The following is a 20,867-nucleotide window of genomic DNA, read 5'->3' as shown; positions in this document are numbered from 1 at the left end:
GCAGCAAACACCCAGCAAGTTAATTAAAAGGGGCTCAGCATTTAAACCGCCACCGCAGCTTTAAACAGAAGGGGAGGAACGTGTCTCTCTCCGTTACGTCTGCTTCTCTCTCCCTTCCCCTCCGATCCCGGCATTTAGAAACTACTCCATCACCATGGGACTTGATCCCAAGGTCTCCCCGCTTCCAGTTCAGGTCATCTGACCAGCAGGGTGAGAGAAGACGACACCAGCCCGTCCCACCAAGAGGACACTGAAGGCCCCCTGGTGACAAGGACAAAGGAACCTGGAAATCATCCTTGGAAATGCGTGAGTGGATTCCAGTGTAAAAATTACCAGACAGAACTGGGAGGACATCTGAGCCATCGCATCCTTGAGCTGCTGGGTGTCACAGATCTGTGACTGATCCAGATGGGGACACATCTCGAATGACAATGGGGACCTGGGCCCTCCTGGGCAGTGCACCTTCCCGGAGTTGTGAACACAGGCAGGTGGGGAAAGCGTCAGATGTGTCTGTGCAGGCAGGAGCCGGGGGCCAGCAGACAGGGTGGAGGAACGTCAGGTCTGGAAAATCTTTACTGAGCGCTAACTGCAGGTCAAATGCCCAGGAGATCCCGCAGGGGGCAAACGCGGGGACTGAAACCGGCTGGCTTAAACTGCCCACAGCTCCCTTGATGAGGTTTAAGATTAAAGCCCAGGAAATGACTTTCCGTTTTTCCGTTTTTCTCCTGGGAGACACTGTAATTCCAGACTCAGAATACGACCAGCAAGAGAGCTGTCACTGGAGAGCAGCGCTCCACTGTGGTGAGCCCTCTTTTCCAGACCTCAGGTGAAGTGCTGACCGTCTGACGCCCTGCCTCTGCCAGCACCGTGTGAGGCTGCAGCTCAGTGCCTTGGTGAACCTGAGCCGGGTGACTTTCCACCCCAAGCAGTTCCTGGCTAAGCGTCAACTACACCTCCGCTCAGAGCACCAAGGCCAGGGGTGAGAGTGTGGGACCTCATCAAATGACGTCACCACGGAGCAGTAAGCCCGTGACAGCAAATCATCACAAGGACAATAATCATCATTGTCATCACCATCACCAGTACCACCAGCACCATCATCTCCATCATCGTAATTACCACCGTCTACACCATCTCCATCAAAACCGTCATCATCACCATCACCAGCATCATCACCATCATCATCACCATCACCAGCATCATCACCATCACCAGCATCATCATCACCATCACCAGCATCATCAACATCATCACCACTTTCATCATCACCACCAGCACCATCATCTCCAACATCACCACCATCACCATCACCACCATTATTTCCATCATCATCATCATCATCTCTATCATCATCACCACCACCATCATCATTATCGTATCAGCAGCAGCAAACATGTCCTGGGGAACTATGATGTGCCAGGCACTGAGCACCTGGTATGTACTATCTCACTGAATCTTTACAACATTATGAGATTTTTAATTCTGTAATTCCCACTGAGGCACAGAGATAAGAAGGAAGCTGCCCCAGTTCACGCAGCTAATACAAATGAAGTTAGGAATTGGCAGGCAGGCTGTGGCACTCTCAACTACCACACTAAAACTAGGAGAGATTTCCCAACCGCTGTACGTGGAGCGTGACTCCTGCTCCACGTCAAGTGGGCCCTTAGGCAATTCCAGCAGCTTTTCCATATAATGTTAGCTCCTGACAGATTTCAGAGTGCCCCAAATCACCAGCCACCTGCCCTTTCTACACCCACCAATGCCTGTGCTATGGACAGACAGGAATGTTTAGACATTCCCCTTCTAAACGTTTCTCTACAGAAGCAAAAATAAAACAACTTCCCAAACCTGATTCCAAAGACACTTCTTTTGACCACAGAATTGACTTATCAAATTCTTCATATCACTTCCTAAAGCCTTCATTCCAGACTTTGGGGCACCCCCCAGCTGTGAGTGGGCAAATCTGGGCCTGTTTGTCCTTGACGCCTGTAACCCTCTCCTCAGAGTCACTCTTGCTGGGTATAAAAACATCTGGCGCGGACAGAGGATTCTTAGTTGCCAGACACCGTGTTTTGTACTTGGGGTTGATTTACTGAGACTTCACAGCAACCATTTAGGAGAGATATTTCTAAACTTTCATAAATGAAGAAAATGTAGCCAACAGAGAAGAGAACTTTCCCAGGGTCAGCCAGCTACATGCAGCAGAGCCCAGATTCACATGCAGATCTGCAGCCTGGAAGCACGTACCGCTCACCGTGGTGCGCAAGGCCCCCCAGACCACAGCTCTGGGATCCCCAAGACCACCCTTGCTGCCTTAAATCCTGTCGGAGAAGGGTGAGTAGTAGTCATACTCCGAGTTGGGGGGCCTAGGTCTACATCTGCTAACTAGGGGATCTGCAGGACCCCAGCCTGGGCTCTCAATGCCCTGGGGCTTGGATCACTTATGTAGGACCCGCTGAGCTTTGATGAGCCCGGTTAGGGGAATCAGCATTTCCTCTCTTTCCCTGCCTTGAACTCGAAGCTGAGGACCACTGGCTGCCCCTACTCAGCATCCAGCATCACTTCCCAGAATGAACATTTCTCTGCATTAGAAACAAACACACATACTTTCCCCCTTTTAAGTTTGTTGTGCTAAACAAATTAATCTAGCAGCAGATTATATCATGGAGAACCATAAATCTTTTCCCAGATAAGCATCTGTCAAGCTGGGTTAGCAATATCCAATGTACTATGAATTAATTTGCTAAGCCTTCTAATGCTATCCCGGGCATTTAACGTTAGTAATGACAAATGTAATTTGGAAGAAATGGGAACTCGTTTTCTCATCCATGTCTATATAGTAAGTGACGTAGGCAGAGGAGATGACAATAAATGAACGCACCACTAGATTCTATTATGATGATGGCTTGCGAGTTTATCGAGGTAAAAACGAATGCTTTGTGAGCTGCTCTTGGGCGCCTGGCACGGAGAAGATGAATGGCAGGGTCTGTGTGTCTCTAGACCCCAGAAGGGGGCTATGTGGAAGACAGCTGAGGCACAGCCCCGCAGACCCTCTCCCGTGACACCCCCGAGCTCACAGCCTCCGTCCCTCCAGCCCGGCCCCCGGCCCCTGGCGTTGAGGTGGAGCTTGGCTTTGCTTCCACAGATATGTTGCTCTCAAGGGAAGAATCACGCAGAATAAAAAACCGCAGTTCTCTTATCCAGGTGAAGGAAGGAAGTAGGTCATGGAACAAAGGCCACCCACTCCCTGGAAACCTGTCCAACTACTGACCATACCCTGCCTGTCGGCCGGGATACAGAATGTGGTGCGCACACGGAGTGCAAGGGACAGCATGGCAACCTGGCTGCGGAGGGACCCTGACGAGCAGTTCTCTCTGTCCTCCGGGTTCTGTAGAGGATCCGTGTCAGGTCCAAACCCTGAGGAAGTGGAGAAGCAAGCCGGGGGTGGAGGAGGCTGCATGGTGCCCCCCCCCCTTTGGGCTCATGTCCTGGAACTTGCAGCCTGTTTTGCAAGTCAGCAGATGCTGCTGCTAGTCTGGGATGTGCAGGCACGGACACAATCTGTAAACCTGGGAGTCATGGCGGGGCATGGGGCTATGGCTCGTTCACAGAAGCCAAGGATGCTGGCAGTGGGTGGGAACATGGGGGTCCAGGATTCTGGCTGTCCCCTAGCCGGCCTGAAGCTGGGTACATGCAGGGGGCCTACCAGCGAAGGGACAAGCTTTGGCCTGGGAGATTTTCAAGGGCTACTCCTTTCGAAGCAATTGGAGGAGCTACAGGAGGAGAAGGAACAACAAAACGACGTTGCAGCAAGATATTCCAAAGCCAAGAAATGCTAGTTGTCTACACACACCTAGAATAACACGGGCAGGAGAACCAAAGCCATCTGTCAGATCTCCATCCTCCAAACACCTCCTAACCCATCTTCAGGGACAAGACACCCCCCACCTGAGTCAGTGCGCAAAGCCTCAGCTAACACCACAGGAGGCTCCTCCCGCTACACGGCCTCCGGCTCTCCTGCTGTTTAAGGTAATTGCTAATTCTAGGCCAGTCTGACAGCTGCCCCTCCTTAGGGCCATACCCTTGAGGGTTTTTGAAGACACCGCATACCCTGTCTCTACCAGCAGATGTGCCCACGCCTAACTCCCAGGCTGGCCCAGGAGCTGAAGTTCGGCCATTCAGGAAGATGTTTCCCTGTGTCCGGTGGGGCTCAGACACCCCTACACGGGCAGGGTGGGTACAGTGCCCACTTCAGGGCCACCTCTAGGGAGAGACCCTCTCCCTGCTCCCTTCCAGCAGCTAGAAGAGCCTGGCCCTTCCTTGCAGAGCACAGCCCAGATTTGTCAGGACATATACACGTGCAAGTTCACAGCGCCCCATCTTCCCGTGAGGGGCTATGGCTTCAGGTTCCCTGCTGGGAAATGAAGAGTCTCACAAAACGGCATCACCCAGGCACAGCTCAGCATCCCTCCTAAGCCACACCCCCCCCAAAATATCCCCCCGACCCAGCACCAACCAGAAAAGAGGTGGGCGTACCTGAGGTCTCCCCCAGAACCCGTGGGGGCTTGCTGACTTTGCCACTGTCTCTGCTGGGGCTGGTGGAAGGCTCCGTTGTGCTTACCCCAACCGGTTTCCCACTCCTGGGGTCCAGGGGCTCCGTGAGCCCCTGAGTCTGCAGTGTCACGGAGGTGGCCGTGGTGGCGGTGGCGGTGGCAGTGGCCACAGCTGTCTTCCGTGTTTGGAAGATGGAGACCGTGGTGGGGCCATAAACGCCTGGAAATGTATTGGATTCCGGGGCCTCCTCCTCCCCCGTGGGCCCCCAGGCAATGAACTCCGTCTCCGTGGTGGGCCTGCTGCCTTGGAAGTCAAAGCTGTTGAAGGCGGGCCCCTGCAGGTGCCTCTTCCCCCGCCGCAGGAGGGCCTGCTGGTCCGTGGGAGCTCCACTGCCCCCCGCAGAGGAGGAGGGGCCCAGGGAAGGGCTGGATTTGGCAGCAGCTGGGGGCTTGGCCAGCCCCCCTTTGGGCCCCAGAGCGGCCACCTGGTCCCTGGGTCTGTGCGCCCGTCGGGCCCGGGGACTCAGCATCTGCCCGTGACTGTGACCACGCTCCAAGCGGGGCGGCCGGGGGCTCCACGCGGGCGCTGGGACCCGGGCGGGCTGTCCGCTCTTAAAACTCCACAAGCGGGGCGGCCGGTGGGGCAGCCGGGGCAGCAGCCGGAACTCGGGGCCCGGGCCCAGGGACTCACACGCGGGCAGATCCAGGGCGAGCTGAAACATGGCTATAAGGATCCAAGCATGGCTTCCTAGAGAGCAGCCGGGCCAGCGGATGAACATGGAACTGCGTGGGAGAGAGAGAAAAGCATCAGTGGGGGGGCCTCTGCCTGGGGGGCGCTCTCCACCCCCCACCAGGACGAGGAAATGCTCTTCTTGTAATGAGCGCTAATCCCAGCTTCCAAAGGGGAATGAAACCCTTCGTTAGTTCACTTCAAAGGCCGACTCGAGCGCGGTCTGTTAGCATCTTAGCAGCACAGGCCGAACCACACGTGCTCAGGACCCGGCTTCACCTCCAAGGAGCTTGCCTGCACGTGGCCGGCTGAGGACAAAGCGTCCGCTTACAGGAGGGAAACCGAGTCTCCAAAGCCCACGTCTGTCAGCTGAAGAGATGACCTCACGGGCCTTCCATCCCCGCTTTGCTCTGACCCTTAATAAAACAGAGGCGCCAAGAGGGGAGGGAACGGCAGGGCTGGGATGTGGTCCACACCCGGGGTCCAAGGCCCGGGCAGGCTGGAACGTGGTCCACACCCTGGGTCCAAGGCCCGGGCACTTCCCTCCAGGTCACAGACGTTCGCGGTCCGAGGTGGGTGATGCCTAGCCTGCAGCCTGCAGTCCTGAGGTCTGGAGGGACAGGGGTTTCAGCCTGTGGGGCTTCATGTGGAGCAGGGTCCCAGCATCTACTGCTCCGGGCCAGGTCCCGCGCTCTGCCAGCCCCACCCTCTGCCGCCTCGTATCTCAGTTGAATGTGCCGATTTGAAAGCAGGCTCGTGGCCTCAGATGCCGTTACACATACACGGGGAAAGCTGCTGGTCTGTGCCCTCCTCTGGATCTCGCTCAGGAAAAGACATGCTGCGGGGAAGCTGAGAGTCCATCAGGGCGCCCACTCTGCCCAAGTGCTCGTTCTGCCGATACTTTTCTCCCGTGCAGGTGCCCTTGGGAACCCTGTCCTCTACCTCCTCAGCACAGGGAGGCTGGGGAGGGCACACCCGCACGGCCTGGCGAGGGCAGCGAGGCTGAGCGCGCCCCGGGCCTGGCAAGGATAGAGCCAGGGGAGGATGCAGTGCACGTTGTGGGGGGGGGACCCGGGCCCCGCGCCCTGCCACCGGCTTAGGTAACTGAGGACCTGGGACAGGCGCCCTTCAAAGCCAGAGCTCGTCAGCAAGGCCACGTCTAGAAATTGACACGAAGCCAGAGCTCAGGGATGGTCGCGGGTGGGGGTGGGAGAGCATGTGTGTTGCACTGAGTCGTCAGCCCAGAAACACTGTAGAACCAGGCCTGGGGAAGCGGAGTTTGGCAGGTTTTCTTCCAAGGGTGTCACGTGACTTTAAAAGGGACTGAATCAGTCCGTGTCTGTGTGAGTGTGTCCACGTGCCTGGGGCTGACTTTTCCCTCACTGACACTTAGGAACGTGCTGTCCCCCCAGCATGTTGAAAGGAAGAAACTTGTATTAATGAGCGCTAATTGCCGAAAAGGACACATCCTCAAATAATAAGGCCCCAGTTTTTCAATCAGAACGCAAGTGCTTGGCTGCAGAAATTAGGAACTGCTCATTATGCTAATGCGTCCGCGCCAAGAGGCTGCCGGCGTGCGGTCTCTGCACGGCCAGCCCTGCGTGCTGCAGGGTCCGGGCCAGCCTCGCTGCACACGGAGATTCAGGTCAGCGCGAGGTGCCCCCAGGTGCACACCAAGGGCGGCTCCTCTGTGGCCACAGGTGGCCCAGGGAGGGGGATGCTTTAGAAGCTCAAGTTCTCCCACCTCTCTATGCATTTGCACGCGAGTCCAGCCCTCAGGGAAATGAGATGCTGCTTCCAACAGGTGTGGTGCCTCGGCCTGGAGGGCACCACTGGTCACCAGCAGGTACCACAAGGCACTGCTGAGCACCCCCACGCCTCACCAGGTTTCACCATGCCCCCCTAGGCACCCCCATGCCTCACCGTGTCCTCCTAGGCTTCACCAGTTCCCACCAGGTCCCACCACCTCACCAGGCCTAACCAGATCCCACCAGACCCCACCAGTTACTGCCAGGAACCCCCAGACCTCACCAGGTATTATCAGGTTTCACCAGGTAGGAACAGGTCCCACTAGGCACCCCCATGCCTCACCGTGTCCTCCCAGGCTTCACCAGGTCCCACCACCTCACCAGGCCTAACCAGCTCCCACCAGACCCCACCAGGTACTACCAGGAACCCCCAGACCTCACCAGGTATTATCAGGTTTCACCAGGTAGGAACAGGTCCCACTAGGCACCACCAGACCTCACCAGGCCCCCCCGCCCGGTACCACTAGGCCTCAACAGGCACCCCCAGGCCTCACCATGTACCCCCAGGCTTCACAGGGCACCACAGGTCTCCCTATACCCCACCACCTCACCAGGTCCCCCCATACCCCACCAGTCACCACTAGGCTCCACCAGGTACTACCAGGAACCCTCAGGCCTCCCCAGGTACCTGCAGACTTCACCAGGCCTCACCAGGCACTCCCAGGTACCACAGTCACATCAGGCCTCACCAGGCCCCAACAGGCATTACTGGACTCCACCAGGTAGTACGAGGCTCTGCCAGGCAGGCTGAGTGAACGGTAGTCACACACACACCTGCCTGCCGCCGCCGCCACCACCACCTGGAGCGGCATCGCCCCAGGAAATTACAACAGGGCCTGTGCCTGCCCGCCCCACACAACTTCACATGCAGGGTATTTCTGCCATTTTCCACCAATCGTGAGCTGTAATTGGTTACCATGGAAACCCTTCTCTTTCCACGCCCCCCAGCTGTTATGCAGAGAAGCCAACCCGTGGCAACAGTGGGGAGAGCTAGATTTGTTTTTCCTCTTCAAGTCCATTTTCTTTCCTTTTGAACGGGTAGATTTGTTCACAGAGGGGAATACAGAGGCAGGTGAACAGGTCAGGACACAGGCTCCACCCACACCCAGGAGCCAGGAAATGCGGGGCCTGGGCGGGGGAGCAGAGAGAGACCCTCCCATAGGGAGGTCAGGGACCGATTCCAGGGCCTGCAGGGGACCCATCATTGGTCTCTCTACAGGGGCCAAAGGCCCCAAACCTTCTGCTCTGTCACCAGGCCTGCTGCCTCTGTGCGCAACCTGGACCTTCCTGGACTCCTGTGTGGGACCCCCTGGGGTGAAGACGCATCTTGGTGTGAGAGGATTCAGACACATCTGCGAGGACCGTGTGAGGGGCAGCCAGTGACCTCTGTCCTCATCCCTCCAGCTAGTCCTGAAACCAGGCAGGACCCCAGGAACACTCTGCAGTGTCCCTCTGACACTGCTAAGCACAGGGCTGGGAAGCCCCCAACTCCACACTCATTTCACGGTTAAGAGGTTCTTGGAGGACCACTCACAGATCCTCTCACCCAGGGAGGCATCCACAGTGCCATCAGCCATTTTTCAAGATGGCAGAGGACCCCACACATCTGCAGGGGAGGCCCTCAGAGCCACTAACCATCAGAGCCAGCGGGTAACACGCCAAGGGGGCCAGGCCATGGCGCAGGCCGAGTGCGGCCGGCTTCCCCAAAACCCTGGGGCATCCACAGACGCCTTACGAACGTGCCACCGCTTCAGCCCCACGAGGATGGCTACAAGCAAACAGAGGGACAATTCCGAGTGCTGGCGAGGATGTGGGAAGACTGCAAGTCTCGGGCGTCGTTGGTGGGAATGTGAAACGGTGCAGCCATCAAACAGTTTGGAAGTTCCTCAACGTGGACCCAGAAATTCCACTCTTGGGTGCCGAAACGCATACACGAATGTTCACAGAAGCATTATTCCTAACAGAGGAAACTGGAAACAATCTCCGTGTCCATCAGCTGATGAGTGGGTAAAGAAGGGTGGTCCAGCCCTACAGTGGAACGTTATTTGGAAAGAAGTGCTGATATACGTTACCACGTGGATGGACCCTGAAAACGTCACGAAGAAGCCAGTCACAAAAGGCTACAGGCTGTACGATTCCGTTTACAAAAAATGCCCAGAAGCAGTCGATCCACCGGGATAGAAAGTAGATTGGTGGCTGCCGGGGGCTGGGGGCGGGGGGGTAGGGAGTGACTGCTAATGGTCACAGGGTCTCCTTTAGGGGTGATAAGAGTGTTCCGGAATTAACGGTGGGGACAGTTGCACAACCTTGTGAATACATTAAAAACACTGACCTCTACACTTCAAAGACGTGGATTTTAGGGTATGTAGTTTAGATCTGAAGAAGTGGATGTGTGCCGGGGTAGTGGGTAGACAGACTTGGGGCACATTGCATCGCGTCCTAATTCCGTTCCCTGTCCCTGGCAGGTGGGAGGAAAGAAAGGATGCTGGGGCCACAGCCGGCCTCGGCAATGGACATGCGGTGGAGACTTTAGACTCGTCCACACGATCCTTGCTGGAGTGCCCGGCTGCCGCGTCTACACCCTGTGACAGACGGGCCCCGGAAGGCTCGCCCTCGGCAGCGTCCCAGCCTAGACTTTCAAATGAAGAACAAAGGCTCCCAGCCACCCCCCACCCCACCTGATTGCTCCCAAATTGGGAACTACTGCTCCATCCCACTTTATTTTCTAGTTGGCAGGCTTTTTGCTTCTCTCCCTTTTAAACTTTTATTGAAATCCTTTTTCCCCAAGAACAGCTTAATAAGATTCAGCAAATTGAGATTCAATTTGATACCTTCTGTATATTTTCTTCACTGAAGAAAATCACTGTCAATTAAGGGAGACAAAGACATCCCTTCCACTTAAGGGTGCGCTTTTCTCCGAGCAAGGAGTTTGCAGGGCTGCCTTCTGCAAGCAGCTGGCATCCGCTTGCCAGAGCACTGGGGCTGGGCCAGAAGTTTATGCAGGAGTCTGCACGGCCCAGAGGCCATCCCGGAATCTCCAGGACGGGGCAGAACCTGAGCGGTATCCGACAGGTGGCCAGCCTGTCCCAGCCCTGCCACTAGCAGTGACAAGCACCCCATGTACAACCCCAGCACTGGATGACTGAGGAAGACCCTCACCCGTGATGTCTCTCTGGGGCTTGCCATCAGCTTGTTCGGGGGACAAGCCACAGTGGGAACAATTCTGTTTGACGTTGGCCTGAGCGTGGGCTTGTTGCTTCCACTCCGCAAGCCCCAGGTTCCCAGCCTCATACGAGGTGGTTGGAGCAGGTGGCACTGAGGTCTCCTCATCTTCTAAGAAGAACCGTGCATCTATGATCAATAATGGATAGGGTACAGCCTGAAATGACTCCGAGGACGCAGGTGGGACGACACAGATGTGCTTCCTCCAGCACAGAGCTGGCTCTGGGGGAGTCCGTGTTCCTAGGTGGACATCATCAACCCCTACAGACATGGGCATCCCTTCACCTGGGGCCCCTGCTGAGTCTACCTGCCCCTCCTCAGCATGATCCTGTGTCCAGAAGCCTCTTGATCCCGCCCCACTTCTGTTGGTTTGTTTGTTTAAATAAGCTTTTCTTTTTAGAGCAGTTTCAGATTCATAGAAAAATTGCACAAGGGCACCGAGAGGTCCTGTGTACTCTTCTCCCAGATGCCTCGATGTGAACATCCCACATCACCATGCTGAGTTTGTCAAAACTTAGGGAAAGCACGGGTCCGTGATCATGAACCAGATTCCATACTGTATTAGGGTTTCACCAGTTCTCTCTTCCAGCATCCCACGTAACATTAGTCATCACGTCTCCTCGGGATCCTCCGGGCTGTGACGGATGCTCGGACTTGCCTTCTTTCGATGACCTTGTCAGTTTTCAGGAGGACAGATCAGGCAGTTTGTAGGCTGTCTCTCTACTGGGATTTGTCTGGTGTTTTTCTCATGGTTAGACTGGGGGGATGGGTTCTTGGGAGGAACTTCAGAGGTACAGCCCTCCTGTCACATGGTATTGGGGTGCCTGATGTCAACACGACCCACCTCTGCTGATGACCTCAGCCACCTGTGGTGTCCTGTCTGCCAGCCGTCTCGACTGAAAAGTGATGACCCTCCCCTTTCTGCACACTCATCTTAGGAAGCAGGACCCCAAGCACAGCACACACTCTGGGGGGAAAACCCACTTTGTATTTAACTCCTCAAACCTCACCAGTTTTGCAGTCAAGCCATGGAATGGGACAAATCTAAGGAAGCCACTGTCCCAAGCGAAGAGTATGGTGGGTGACCCGCAGGACTTCCCCTTCCTTTCAGACCTACATTCCAAGCGCGCTCGGGCTGTGGGCTGGCAGCGAGAAGCTGGGGTGCTCCAGCCGTGGGATCTGCACTCAGGGAGCTGGAGGGAAGAGTCATGACATTTGCTCTCAGGATGTTCAGAGGTGCCCCGTCTCCTAGAGCCTGACAGGGTGACGCTGCTCTTCGCGAAGCCCAGAGACCACGGGGCGGCAGGCTTGGGGTCCGGGATGGATGGAGGAGGCAGCAAGCCTTCTGAGAACAAATCCTGGACCCCCAACGCTGCAACTAAGGGGAGATGGCGGCCACACTCAACTCTGACCTTTGGGCAAAGTGAAACTCCCAGTAGGTGAGCCTTTGTTTCACCACCACATCTTCTCCTGACAGAAGGCACATCCCACCAGGAAGAGACATTCGGTTCTACGTGAGAAGGGAGAGCTTGGTGCCCGGTGGGGGAAAGGTCCTGGTATCCCTGATTCCGTGTTGCCCCAAGGTCTCTGCCCTGGAGAGAGCGGGACGCGGCTTTCCAACACCATGAGATATTCATCTCCCCCCACCCTCCGTACAGGACCCTCTGGTGCCCAGGAGCACTTGGGGGGCCCCCTTCCAACCCGTGTCCCCCAGCCCCCCATCACCAACAGGACAGTGCAGCAGGGGCTCTGGCTACATCTCAGGAGCAGAGACCCGCCCTCCCCTCTCACGGACACGGGTGGCTCAGCCTCTATCCCCCAGCACCAGCTCAGGAAGGGAGCAGAGCACGCGCTCTCTTCTGGAAAGCAGTAACTGGTTCAATTTTCCTAGTGAAACAAACGCAGCTGTGAGTCACTCGAACGGTGCTCCCAGCCCGATGTCACCGTGATGTCCTGTAGAAGCGGCTCCACCCTTGGCCCCGGGACTCGCGGGGATGAAAGCATCGCTCCCTTTCAGGAGAGGTGGTCTGGGCGCCTAGGTTTTGGTCACCCGCGGCCCCAGTGGATGTCGGGCGCACACGTGGTTTCTGACACAGAGAAGGAGCGGTTCAGGAAAGAAACCTCCAACGTGACCAGATGTCTCTGGCTACCCTCCTTCCCGGAACGTGGGGTCAGCCCCGGGGGCGGGGGTCCTCTTGACACCCTCTTACTCCTGGGTGCAGTGGGTGAAGCACAGGCACACCGGTCTCCTGACGGACCCCTTTGTCCTGGAGCATCTGTGGGTGGGTGTCTTCATTCCAAACCCTCATGGCCCAGGTGTGGACAACAAGAGATCCACAAATGAAGGGGCCTGGCTGGGGTCACCACGAGTCCAGGACTCAGGGACTTAAGATCTCTGTGCTCAGAAACTAGGTCCCAACACCCCTAGACCTGTGTGGACAGGGACACGCTAGAAAAAGCAGAGCAAGGACAGACCCTCTATAACCTGTAACCACGGTGACTCCACTCCCTGGACAGTCTGCACAGAGGCTCCGCCCACGGGGAGGCAGCTGGGTGGGCGCTGGACCTGAGCAGGTGGGGTCCACGCCCCTCCCAACCTCATCCAGCCGCCAGGGCCCTGCAGGTCCTGGGGAATTACTTCATAAGCTCTTGCAGAAGACAAGAGGCCCTGGCATGTCAGTGACGCTGTACAGTCCACACAGGGCGTTCACACCATCGATGCTCGCACAGGGGGCATCGTGCCCCCACGGGACGTTCGGCAAGGTCTGGAGACGTTCCTGGTTGTCAGAAGCTGGGGATGGAGGCACTGCTGCTGGCATCTCGTGGGCAGAGCCAGGGAAGCTGCAAAACACCCACGTGCACAGGACAGGCCTCCACGGGCTTATCCAGCCCCGAAGGTCCACAGGGCGGAAGCCGAGAAACACGCCTGCACGCGGATGGTCTGCTCCTCCAGGGGCCTGCTGAGGTGGGAACGACCATCTCTATCCCCAGGAGGAGAGAGGCTTGGAGATGACTCATCCACACAGCCTCCAGAAGCGGCCTTGTGTGGTGCTGACCTCAGGGGCTCAGGGCTGGCTACTTGACTTCCAACCTGCTAGCCGCGTGAGCTTGGGCAGTCAGTGGAACCTATCTGAACCTCAGTTTCCCCACCTGTAAAATGGGCTGAACGTGGGTACCCACACCACAGTGTGTCACGGGGACTCCATGGCGAGTGCTTTAGGCTCGGCTCCCAGCCGTGGTCCCCCCACTCCCCCCGTGGCTGTGGACAGCACCCAGGGGCCCATCTTCCCTCCCCAGGGGCTCCAGAGTGGAGCGTCTGCAGAACTCGGAGCACGGGGGCTGGTGCTCACAGGCTTCACAGGTGCTTGGAGGAGACTGAAGGATAGCAACGTGCTGGCATTCTGGTTGCCTGGGCAACGCGCCCGCGAGCATTCCGGAGGAGTGAAGTGGTGACAAGCGGTGGGTGGGCAGCCTTGTGGGTGGCAACGCTCTCTCCCCGGGAGTGGGGAGCAGGGCTTCTGCGTGTCTGATGCTACAGCCCCTGCCGACGTGGCCAGGTCCCCACTGCCCTCTTGCAGCCCCGCTGCTGCGGGACAGCAGACAGGCCATCCAGGAACGGCAGCCCCCAGCCACCAAAGTGCCCCCAGCCCAGCTGGTCCTCTGAGAGGCTCAGCTACTGACCCCCCAACGTGGTGTCTGTTCCCTCTCTGGGCAGCACCCAGGATGTGACCAGCAGCTGCCCCAGCGGCTGAGCAGACTCCTTGGGTCTGCCAGCCCGCCTTGCCAGGTACCCTGGGCCATCCTTCCCATGCTTCCTCTGCAGGTGGGGGCAAAGGTCTGAGACAGACCCCCAGCATGAGCTGGTCCATCCCGGGGTCAAGCCTGTCTTCTGCATATCTCTCTGGGCAAAGGCAAACAGACATGAGCTGGGCGAGAAACCATCCCCGCCAGCAAAGCCAACTCAGAACAAAGTCTAGAAGACCCTGGAAAGGCAAAGTCAATTCTGCAAATTCCAGCCAGTGGTTCTCAGCCCAAACCTCCCATGAGAACCACCTGGTTGGGGGAAAGGATGGTTACAAAACTCTGAGCCTCAGCTCCACCGCAGCAGGCCCACTAATCAGCATCTTTAGGGAGGAGGCCCAGCATCAGTAACGTTTTAGGAAGCTCCCCAGGGGCGTCCAGGGTTGAGAGCTGAGGAACGTCTCCTGTCCCTCACTGGGACCCAGTTTAATCCTATTTTATGTCCATTTTTAACAAGAGATATAGGATGGGTTCGGTGGGGCAGAAGGGATGCTATAGACCAGTGACCCTTCAGCACACAGGTCCCGGGTACCATGTGCCAGGGCTGTCAGGCCGGGAAGATGCTCACGGGAAAGTTCTTACACAATCACGTGAAGAGATAAGGGCCACGGCACAAATGCATATTTATGGAAACAGAGCTGATCATGGACAGAAAGGGCTGAACAGAGCTGATCATGGACAGAAAGGGCTGAACAGAGCTGATCATGGACAGAAAGGGCTGAACAGAGCTGATCATGGACAGAAAGGGCAGAGCGGGTGCCAGAACCATCACCCACATGGACTAAACGCCAGCTCTGTGTGGGGCTCTGGGCTTAGCGCTCGACACGAATTGTCCCATGCTGCTCGCACGGTAACCCTCTGAGAAGAACGGCTGTTACTCTCATCTTGCAGAAGAAAAAAAAGAACAAAAATAGTAGCTGTGTTTTTCTCTGGAAAGAAGTCTCTTAAAAATACAACTGAAAGCAGCTGATGCTGAAGGAGATAAATATTCAGCCCCGGAGGGAAGCTGGTTCTGGGAAGGATGTGTTCCTCCAAGGTTTCAGGTTTTGAGAACTGTCCCATTGCCTCTCTGGCACTGGGAAACATGCATCCCCCGTAGAGAACATTCCGTGTAATCTCAGACACCGCTCCTGCTGAGAGATGGCTCGCTACGGATAGCCTTGTCCCTAAAAAGTGGACTCGAGAAGAAATGACGCAGCTTCCAAAGCACCCAGTGAAGTTCCTCCTTCTCACGGGAAATGTCTATTTCAGTTTGCGTTGCTCTTGTTACATCGTATTTACGAAGCTTGTTACATGTGCCCGGCACTTTGTGAGCCAACCAAGAAGGGTGGACAACAGTGGAGGCATCGCTGCTTCTCAGCGTCTCAGAAGCAGGGCTGTCGTGGGATCTGCAGGGATAATGAAAGGATGCCCTGATGGAGGTGGGGAGGGCGGGGTGTAGGGAAGGAAGAGCGAGATGGCTGAGGGAGAGTTCTGGGGTCAGGCGGATTGGGGCCGAAAGCCCAGCTCTCCATCACCCGCTCACCCAGCGTACGGGCTCCTCTGGACACTGTCTCCTGAGGTGCTCATGTGCTCATCTTGTGCGAGCGGGAGGGGCGGGGGGGTATGACACTGACAAGATGCTGGCAGAGCTCTCGGCAAAGCGCCCGGCTACGTGGCTTAGGAGTCAAGAGGAGGCTGGACTCAGGCCACAGGAGGCAAAGGCAGAGGAGCTGTGTGTCCAGGGAGAAAGAGTGGTGGACCTCCAGAGGAGCCCCAGGGACCAGCTCAGGCTGTGACCCCCGAGTTCTCTCCAGTGGTCTCCAGGCCAAGCCTGCCCATCTCTGACCTCCAGAACCCCCGGGACCGTCCCTTAGGGAAAGCTGGGACCACTGCTCAGAAGGGCTCAGTGTGGCTGAAGCATGGTGGGTCCCTGAATATCAGAAGATGAGCGATGAGGAAGACAAAATCGATAGTTTAAGAGTTTGGAGCGGGCGTTATGAAGGAGGTGCAATTACAGAAGAACGTGGAGAGGTCCGGAACCTCGCAGGAGGCTCCGGTGTTGGACCAGGCACATCACACAGAGGAAGGATGACGACTGGCCCCTGCAGCTGATGGGGGCGGGGGGAGGGCAGATGACTTGAAGGTCCTCCGGAGCCTAGTCTGTGAAGGGCAGACTGCAGGGAGGAGGGAGAAGGAGGGTCCTCCTCACACAGTCAAAAGCAGACCCAGCCCACTTGAGGGGACCCAGGGAGCCCAGTCCTCAGGTCTCCACGCCTGGCTGCAACCACGTTACTATCCTCAGTCTTTTGTACCTGAGTGTAAATGAGGCTGAGATGAAACGGGGCCTTTGCAGGGGATGGAGGGACCCATACGGTGGCCTGCACGGGGTACAGGGTCCTGAGAGGGGGCCTGGGGGGCAGGGGATGGTTGCGTCTGTGGATAGGGGAGAAAGAAAATGGTAACTTGGAAACGAGCCGGCACTGCCAGAAGTCCATGAAGTCATCTGTGCAAACCCTACAATGTAGGTCATGGTTCTGTCTCCACTACAGCAAGTTCCTGTGTCCCCATCAGGAGGGGACTTGCCAAGAACAGAGGCTCTGCTGCCGATACCCCACCCTTGCCCAACCCCACCGAGAGGGGGAGCGCCTAGACCCAAGTCCCACTGGGCTGCGGGCGAGGCCATGGGAAGCGCCAGGCGTAATGCTGGACAGCCGGGAGCCGAGCCCCAACCACACCCCCCGAGAGAGGCAACCCCACTCCGCCACGTTACCCGCGAGGGGAGGTACGTTTCGGAGGTATCGGCGCACCTGCCCCAGGTAACCAGCCAGTGGGCGGTGCCTCGGGGACCTGGCCCACCCTGCGGCCACCTGGCCTCACCTCCCCCAGGGCCTGGGTGCAGAGCGAGGAGGCCAGGCTCCAGCCAACCGCGCGGGAAGACAGAGCCGGGGGACATCCTGCCTGACGGACACCTCTGCTCTAACCACCGCCATCCACAGCTTCCCAGCTTCAGACTGAACACAGACGGTGACGGGGAACTCACTACCTCCACAGAGCACTGAGCGGGTATAGGGCGGGGGCTTGGGTAGAGAGCCTCCCCGGGTCATTTCCACCTCCCACCCCAGCTGTCCTGCTGGGAATCAGGACTCATCCAACCCCCGAGAGGCACTCCACGTGCAGGCCACACAAGCCTGGACCACACGCGTGTGCACGCACATGGACACACACAGACACACACGGACACACAGGTGAACATGCGTCCCCAGCCATCCCTTTTCCAGTTCACCCAATGTCCCCTCGTGTGGCCCAGCTGTGAGACCTGCCATCCCAGGTTTCTCGCCTGAAGCTCCAAGTCGAGGGTCCAGAGCTCGGCTGCAAACACAACGTGGCATAAGGCTGATGGGGCAGCCACCACCGGCAAGGGGACGTTTGGGGAAGTTCTTCCCAGAAGAACCCAGCAGAGCTGAGTGTCAAGCTTGGCGGACGGGCTCTGCCATCATCAGCTGCCTACCGCCGCCCCGCAAGCAATGTCTCCCCTTGGGGTCAACCTCCCCCCTCCCCGAGGCCCTGTTATAGGCTGAACTGTGTCCCCCCCCAAATTCATACATTGAAGTCCTGACCCCAGTATCTCAGAATGTGACTGTATTTGGAGATGTGATCTTTAAAGAGGTAATTAAGGTAAAATGAAGTTACAGGTGTGTGATCTTTAACTTTTTTTTTTTGGCGGTACGCGGGCCTCTCACTGCTGTGACCTCTCCCGTTGCGGAGCACAGGCTCTGGACGCGCAGGCTCGGCGGCCATGGCTCACGGGCCCGGCCGCTCCGCGGCACGTGGGATCTTCCCGGACCGGGGCACGAACCCGTGTCCCTGCATCGGCAGGCAGACTCTCAACAACTGCGCCACCAGGGAAGCCCTAGGTGTGTGATCTTAATTCTACATGACTCCTGTCCTCAGAAGAAGAGATCAGGACACAGACACACACAGAGGGACAACCATATAAAGACATGGGGAGATGACAGCCATCTACACGCCAAGGAGAGAGGCTTCAGGAGAACCAGCCCCGCCCAAACCTCCAGGACTGGGAGAGGACAAAGGTCTGCGGTGGCTGCTGGGGCGACCTGAGCTGACCAGGACAGGGACCTCTCTCTCTTGCTGCTCCCGCCCGGAGGGCTCAGAGCTCAGTGCCTGCGGCGGGTCCTCATTGTCACTCTCTCCTGAGGATCCAGCACCATGGTTCCAGATACTGTGCCCGCAGGGGTCACTCACAAGCACAGCCCCACCTCACAGATCTGGACTCAGCACAGCGCCTGCTAAGCCCCTGCCCACCTCAAAACGGCACACCCATCAGCGCAGCCAGGGGGCGCTGCCGTTTACCAGGTAGCACAGCCAGAACTCTGCCCTCAGAGCCCGCCGCCCCTCCCCCCAACCAAACATGTGCTCAGCGGGTCCTGCCCATCCCTCCCTCCCACGCAGGGGTTCTCAGCTTCCGCACATGGACATCTGGGCTGGACCACTGTTTGTGGGAGGAGCTGTCCCGGGCACTGCTGTCCTCCATCCAGAAGATGAAAAGGGCACCCCAAAGCTGTGACAAGCATTCTTGACGTGGTCACATGTGCCCTGGGGTCGCAGGTGCCTAACACAGGTAGGCAACTCCCTCTCTCGGTTCCCCGGCGCCCAGTGCATAGGTGGTCAGCCTCATCTGGAGAAAGAAGGGCCCCTCTGCAGCTGGGGGGAGTGGGGGCTCTGGCGGTCCTGAGGGTGTCCTCCGGGCCATCGCCTCCCACCACCTCGAGGAAGCCATCCACGACTACCTCCCACCTTCCTCTCTCCCGAGCTTCCTCTGAAGCTCAGAGTCCATCTCCCCCAGTGCCTGCCCACGGCAACCGGTGACCACTGCCTGCCCCCCAGCCCCAGCCCCGTTAAGTGGGTCTCTGCATCCCGGCAGCATCACAGAGCCTTCTTGGGTTTCTTCAGACACTTTCTCCCCACGAAATGGGAGAGGAACATGACCCCACCGACCTCCAAGAGTCGTGATGAGGGAGGAAAACTGCAGCCTGAGGTGGACGCTTATTGAATTTGATTCTTCTTTAATATTAGTTATGCTTTAATACTAATGTTAACTGGGCTTGTTAGTTTTTGTTTTCATCCAATGATTGCACAACCCTTGATTACACAGCTACAGTGATGGGCGCTGGGGATCTGGAAACAAAGAGACAGTGTCCCACCCTCTCTGATCAGTGCACACCTTAGGGCCTGGCTCACAAATGCACGTTCATTCATTCACTCATTGAGGGAGCAAACAAATAAATGAATGGATGAATGAATCAGGAGCTTGCAGTCCACTTGGAAAAACAAGGGTTTTACCTGACAGATAACCCAGGGGCAAGGCAGTCAACCTGTTGGGGCAGATTCAGCTCTGTCTGGATGAACCTGGAGGGCTGCTCAGAGGAGGTGACAGGTCTCTAATGCCATTCAACGTTTACCAGGGAGGGGAGATGAGGAGAACAGAAGGAATGCCATGGCTTGACCTCTGGGGTCCACTCGGGAAGGCCCAACAGCAGTCAGGAGGGCTGCCAAGGAAAGTGCCGGGGGTTGGCGGCCTCCTAGGACCCGTGTCCTTTCAGGGTGTAGAAAACCCCTCTCAACGGTCACCGAGCGCTTCGCCTGGGGCAGGGATGAGGCTGGACTCTTACACTCACGAGCTCAGTCAGTCCCCACGATGACCTGATGATGGAGGGACAGCCGGCCTCCCCAGCCTCAGTTTCCTCATCTGCACATCGGGGGGAGGTGACCTTCCGGGTGCACACGGTTCAGACCCTAGTGGCCCTGGGGCACCACGGCTCTGCTATCTGCCTCATGCATGTGGAGGGTGAAGAGATGCACTTGGCGAGTGATTCCTGGAGGAGGATTTGGGGAGCCACGTTGAAGCCCTGCGATCCTGCTGAACTCGTGTGGTGGCGGCTCCCAGCCCTGGGGTCCCCGGGGTCGGGCTGCTTTTCTGTTGACCAGGAAACTCCCCTGCTCCCTCGGTTTGTTTTATTCCCAGGCAGCCCTTTCTTGGGACCTGCCCACCAATGCACTGAAAAGTCACCCTGACCGTGAATCACACGGACGCACTTCCCTCCGGCGGCCCATGCCCATCGCCTCCCAGGTGTGGGTCTGGGGTCAGCAGGAGGGAAGGTGATGAGCGAGGACGCAGGGGAGGGAAGAGGGCAGCAACCCGGGCACAGGACAGATGACCCAAGTGCCTGGCAGCCCTCTTCTCAGGAGGGACAAGCGCCAGACATCTCTGGGGTTCACAGTCCAGATGAATGAGGAGACCCGGCACCCCGCCTTCCTCCCTGGATCTCCCTTGGCTGGCCCAAAACTGCTGCCCAGCAACTCCCCAGAGCCCTGCTGTGTGCCCCACCCTCTCAGGGCACGTGGGCAGCCGAGGACCGAGGGGGCAGAGGAATCCGTCCACCCACAGCACCAACCCCTGCTGACCGGCCCGCACCGTCCACAGACCCCGGGGGATGAACCCTGCTGCCCAGAGGGGGACCAAGGGAGGTGGCCAGTGGGCCCTGCCCAGCTCCGGCCTGAGAAGGATGGGGGAGGGAGGCATGGATGCTGAGAGCGGCTGGACACTCCCAGCCCTGGGCATGCCCCCTGAGGAGGAACAGAGTTACACAGCCTGGGGACTCTCCCCTTCCACCAGAAATGGTTCAAGGACCTCGAGCGTCCAGAGAACTTGCAAAGTCCCATTTCTTCTTGTGGACTGTGCAGCCTTGGGCA

The 20,867-nt window shown here is 57.5% G+C and overlaps 1 protein-coding gene across 2 annotated transcripts in view; it reads right to left on the bottom strand.

Moving 5' to 3' along the window:
* Window positions 1–20,867, bottom strand: part of AJAP1 (adherens junctions associated protein 1) — a 114,931-nt gene that overhangs the window by 56,016 nt on the left and 38,048 nt on the right. Inside the window, exons 1-2 of one of the 2 annotated variants that reach the window (XM_060027363.1) lie at window positions 7,720–7,765; window positions 4,537–5,336 (exon numbers count right to left, since the gene is read on the bottom strand). In XM_060027363.1, the coding sequence (XP_059883346.1) occupies window positions 4,537–5,332 (796 nt within the window). In that variant the 5' untranslated portion in view covers window positions 5,333–5,336; window positions 7,720–7,765. Of the gene's footprint in view, window positions 1–4,536; window positions 5,337–7,719; window positions 7,766–20,867 lie in introns of those variants that run through there. The other variant, XM_060027279.1, reaches the window with a different exon arrangement.

This window comes from Delphinus delphis, chromosome 1, assembly GCF_949987515.2.
Source record: "Delphinus delphis chromosome 1, mDelDel1.2, whole genome shotgun sequence".
NCBI classification, from domain to species: Eukaryota; Metazoa; Chordata; class Mammalia; order Artiodactyla; family Delphinidae; genus Delphinus; species Delphinus delphis.
The sequence above is the reverse complement of the archived record's forward strand: the minus strand, read 5'-3'. Positions and strand labels throughout refer to the sequence as shown.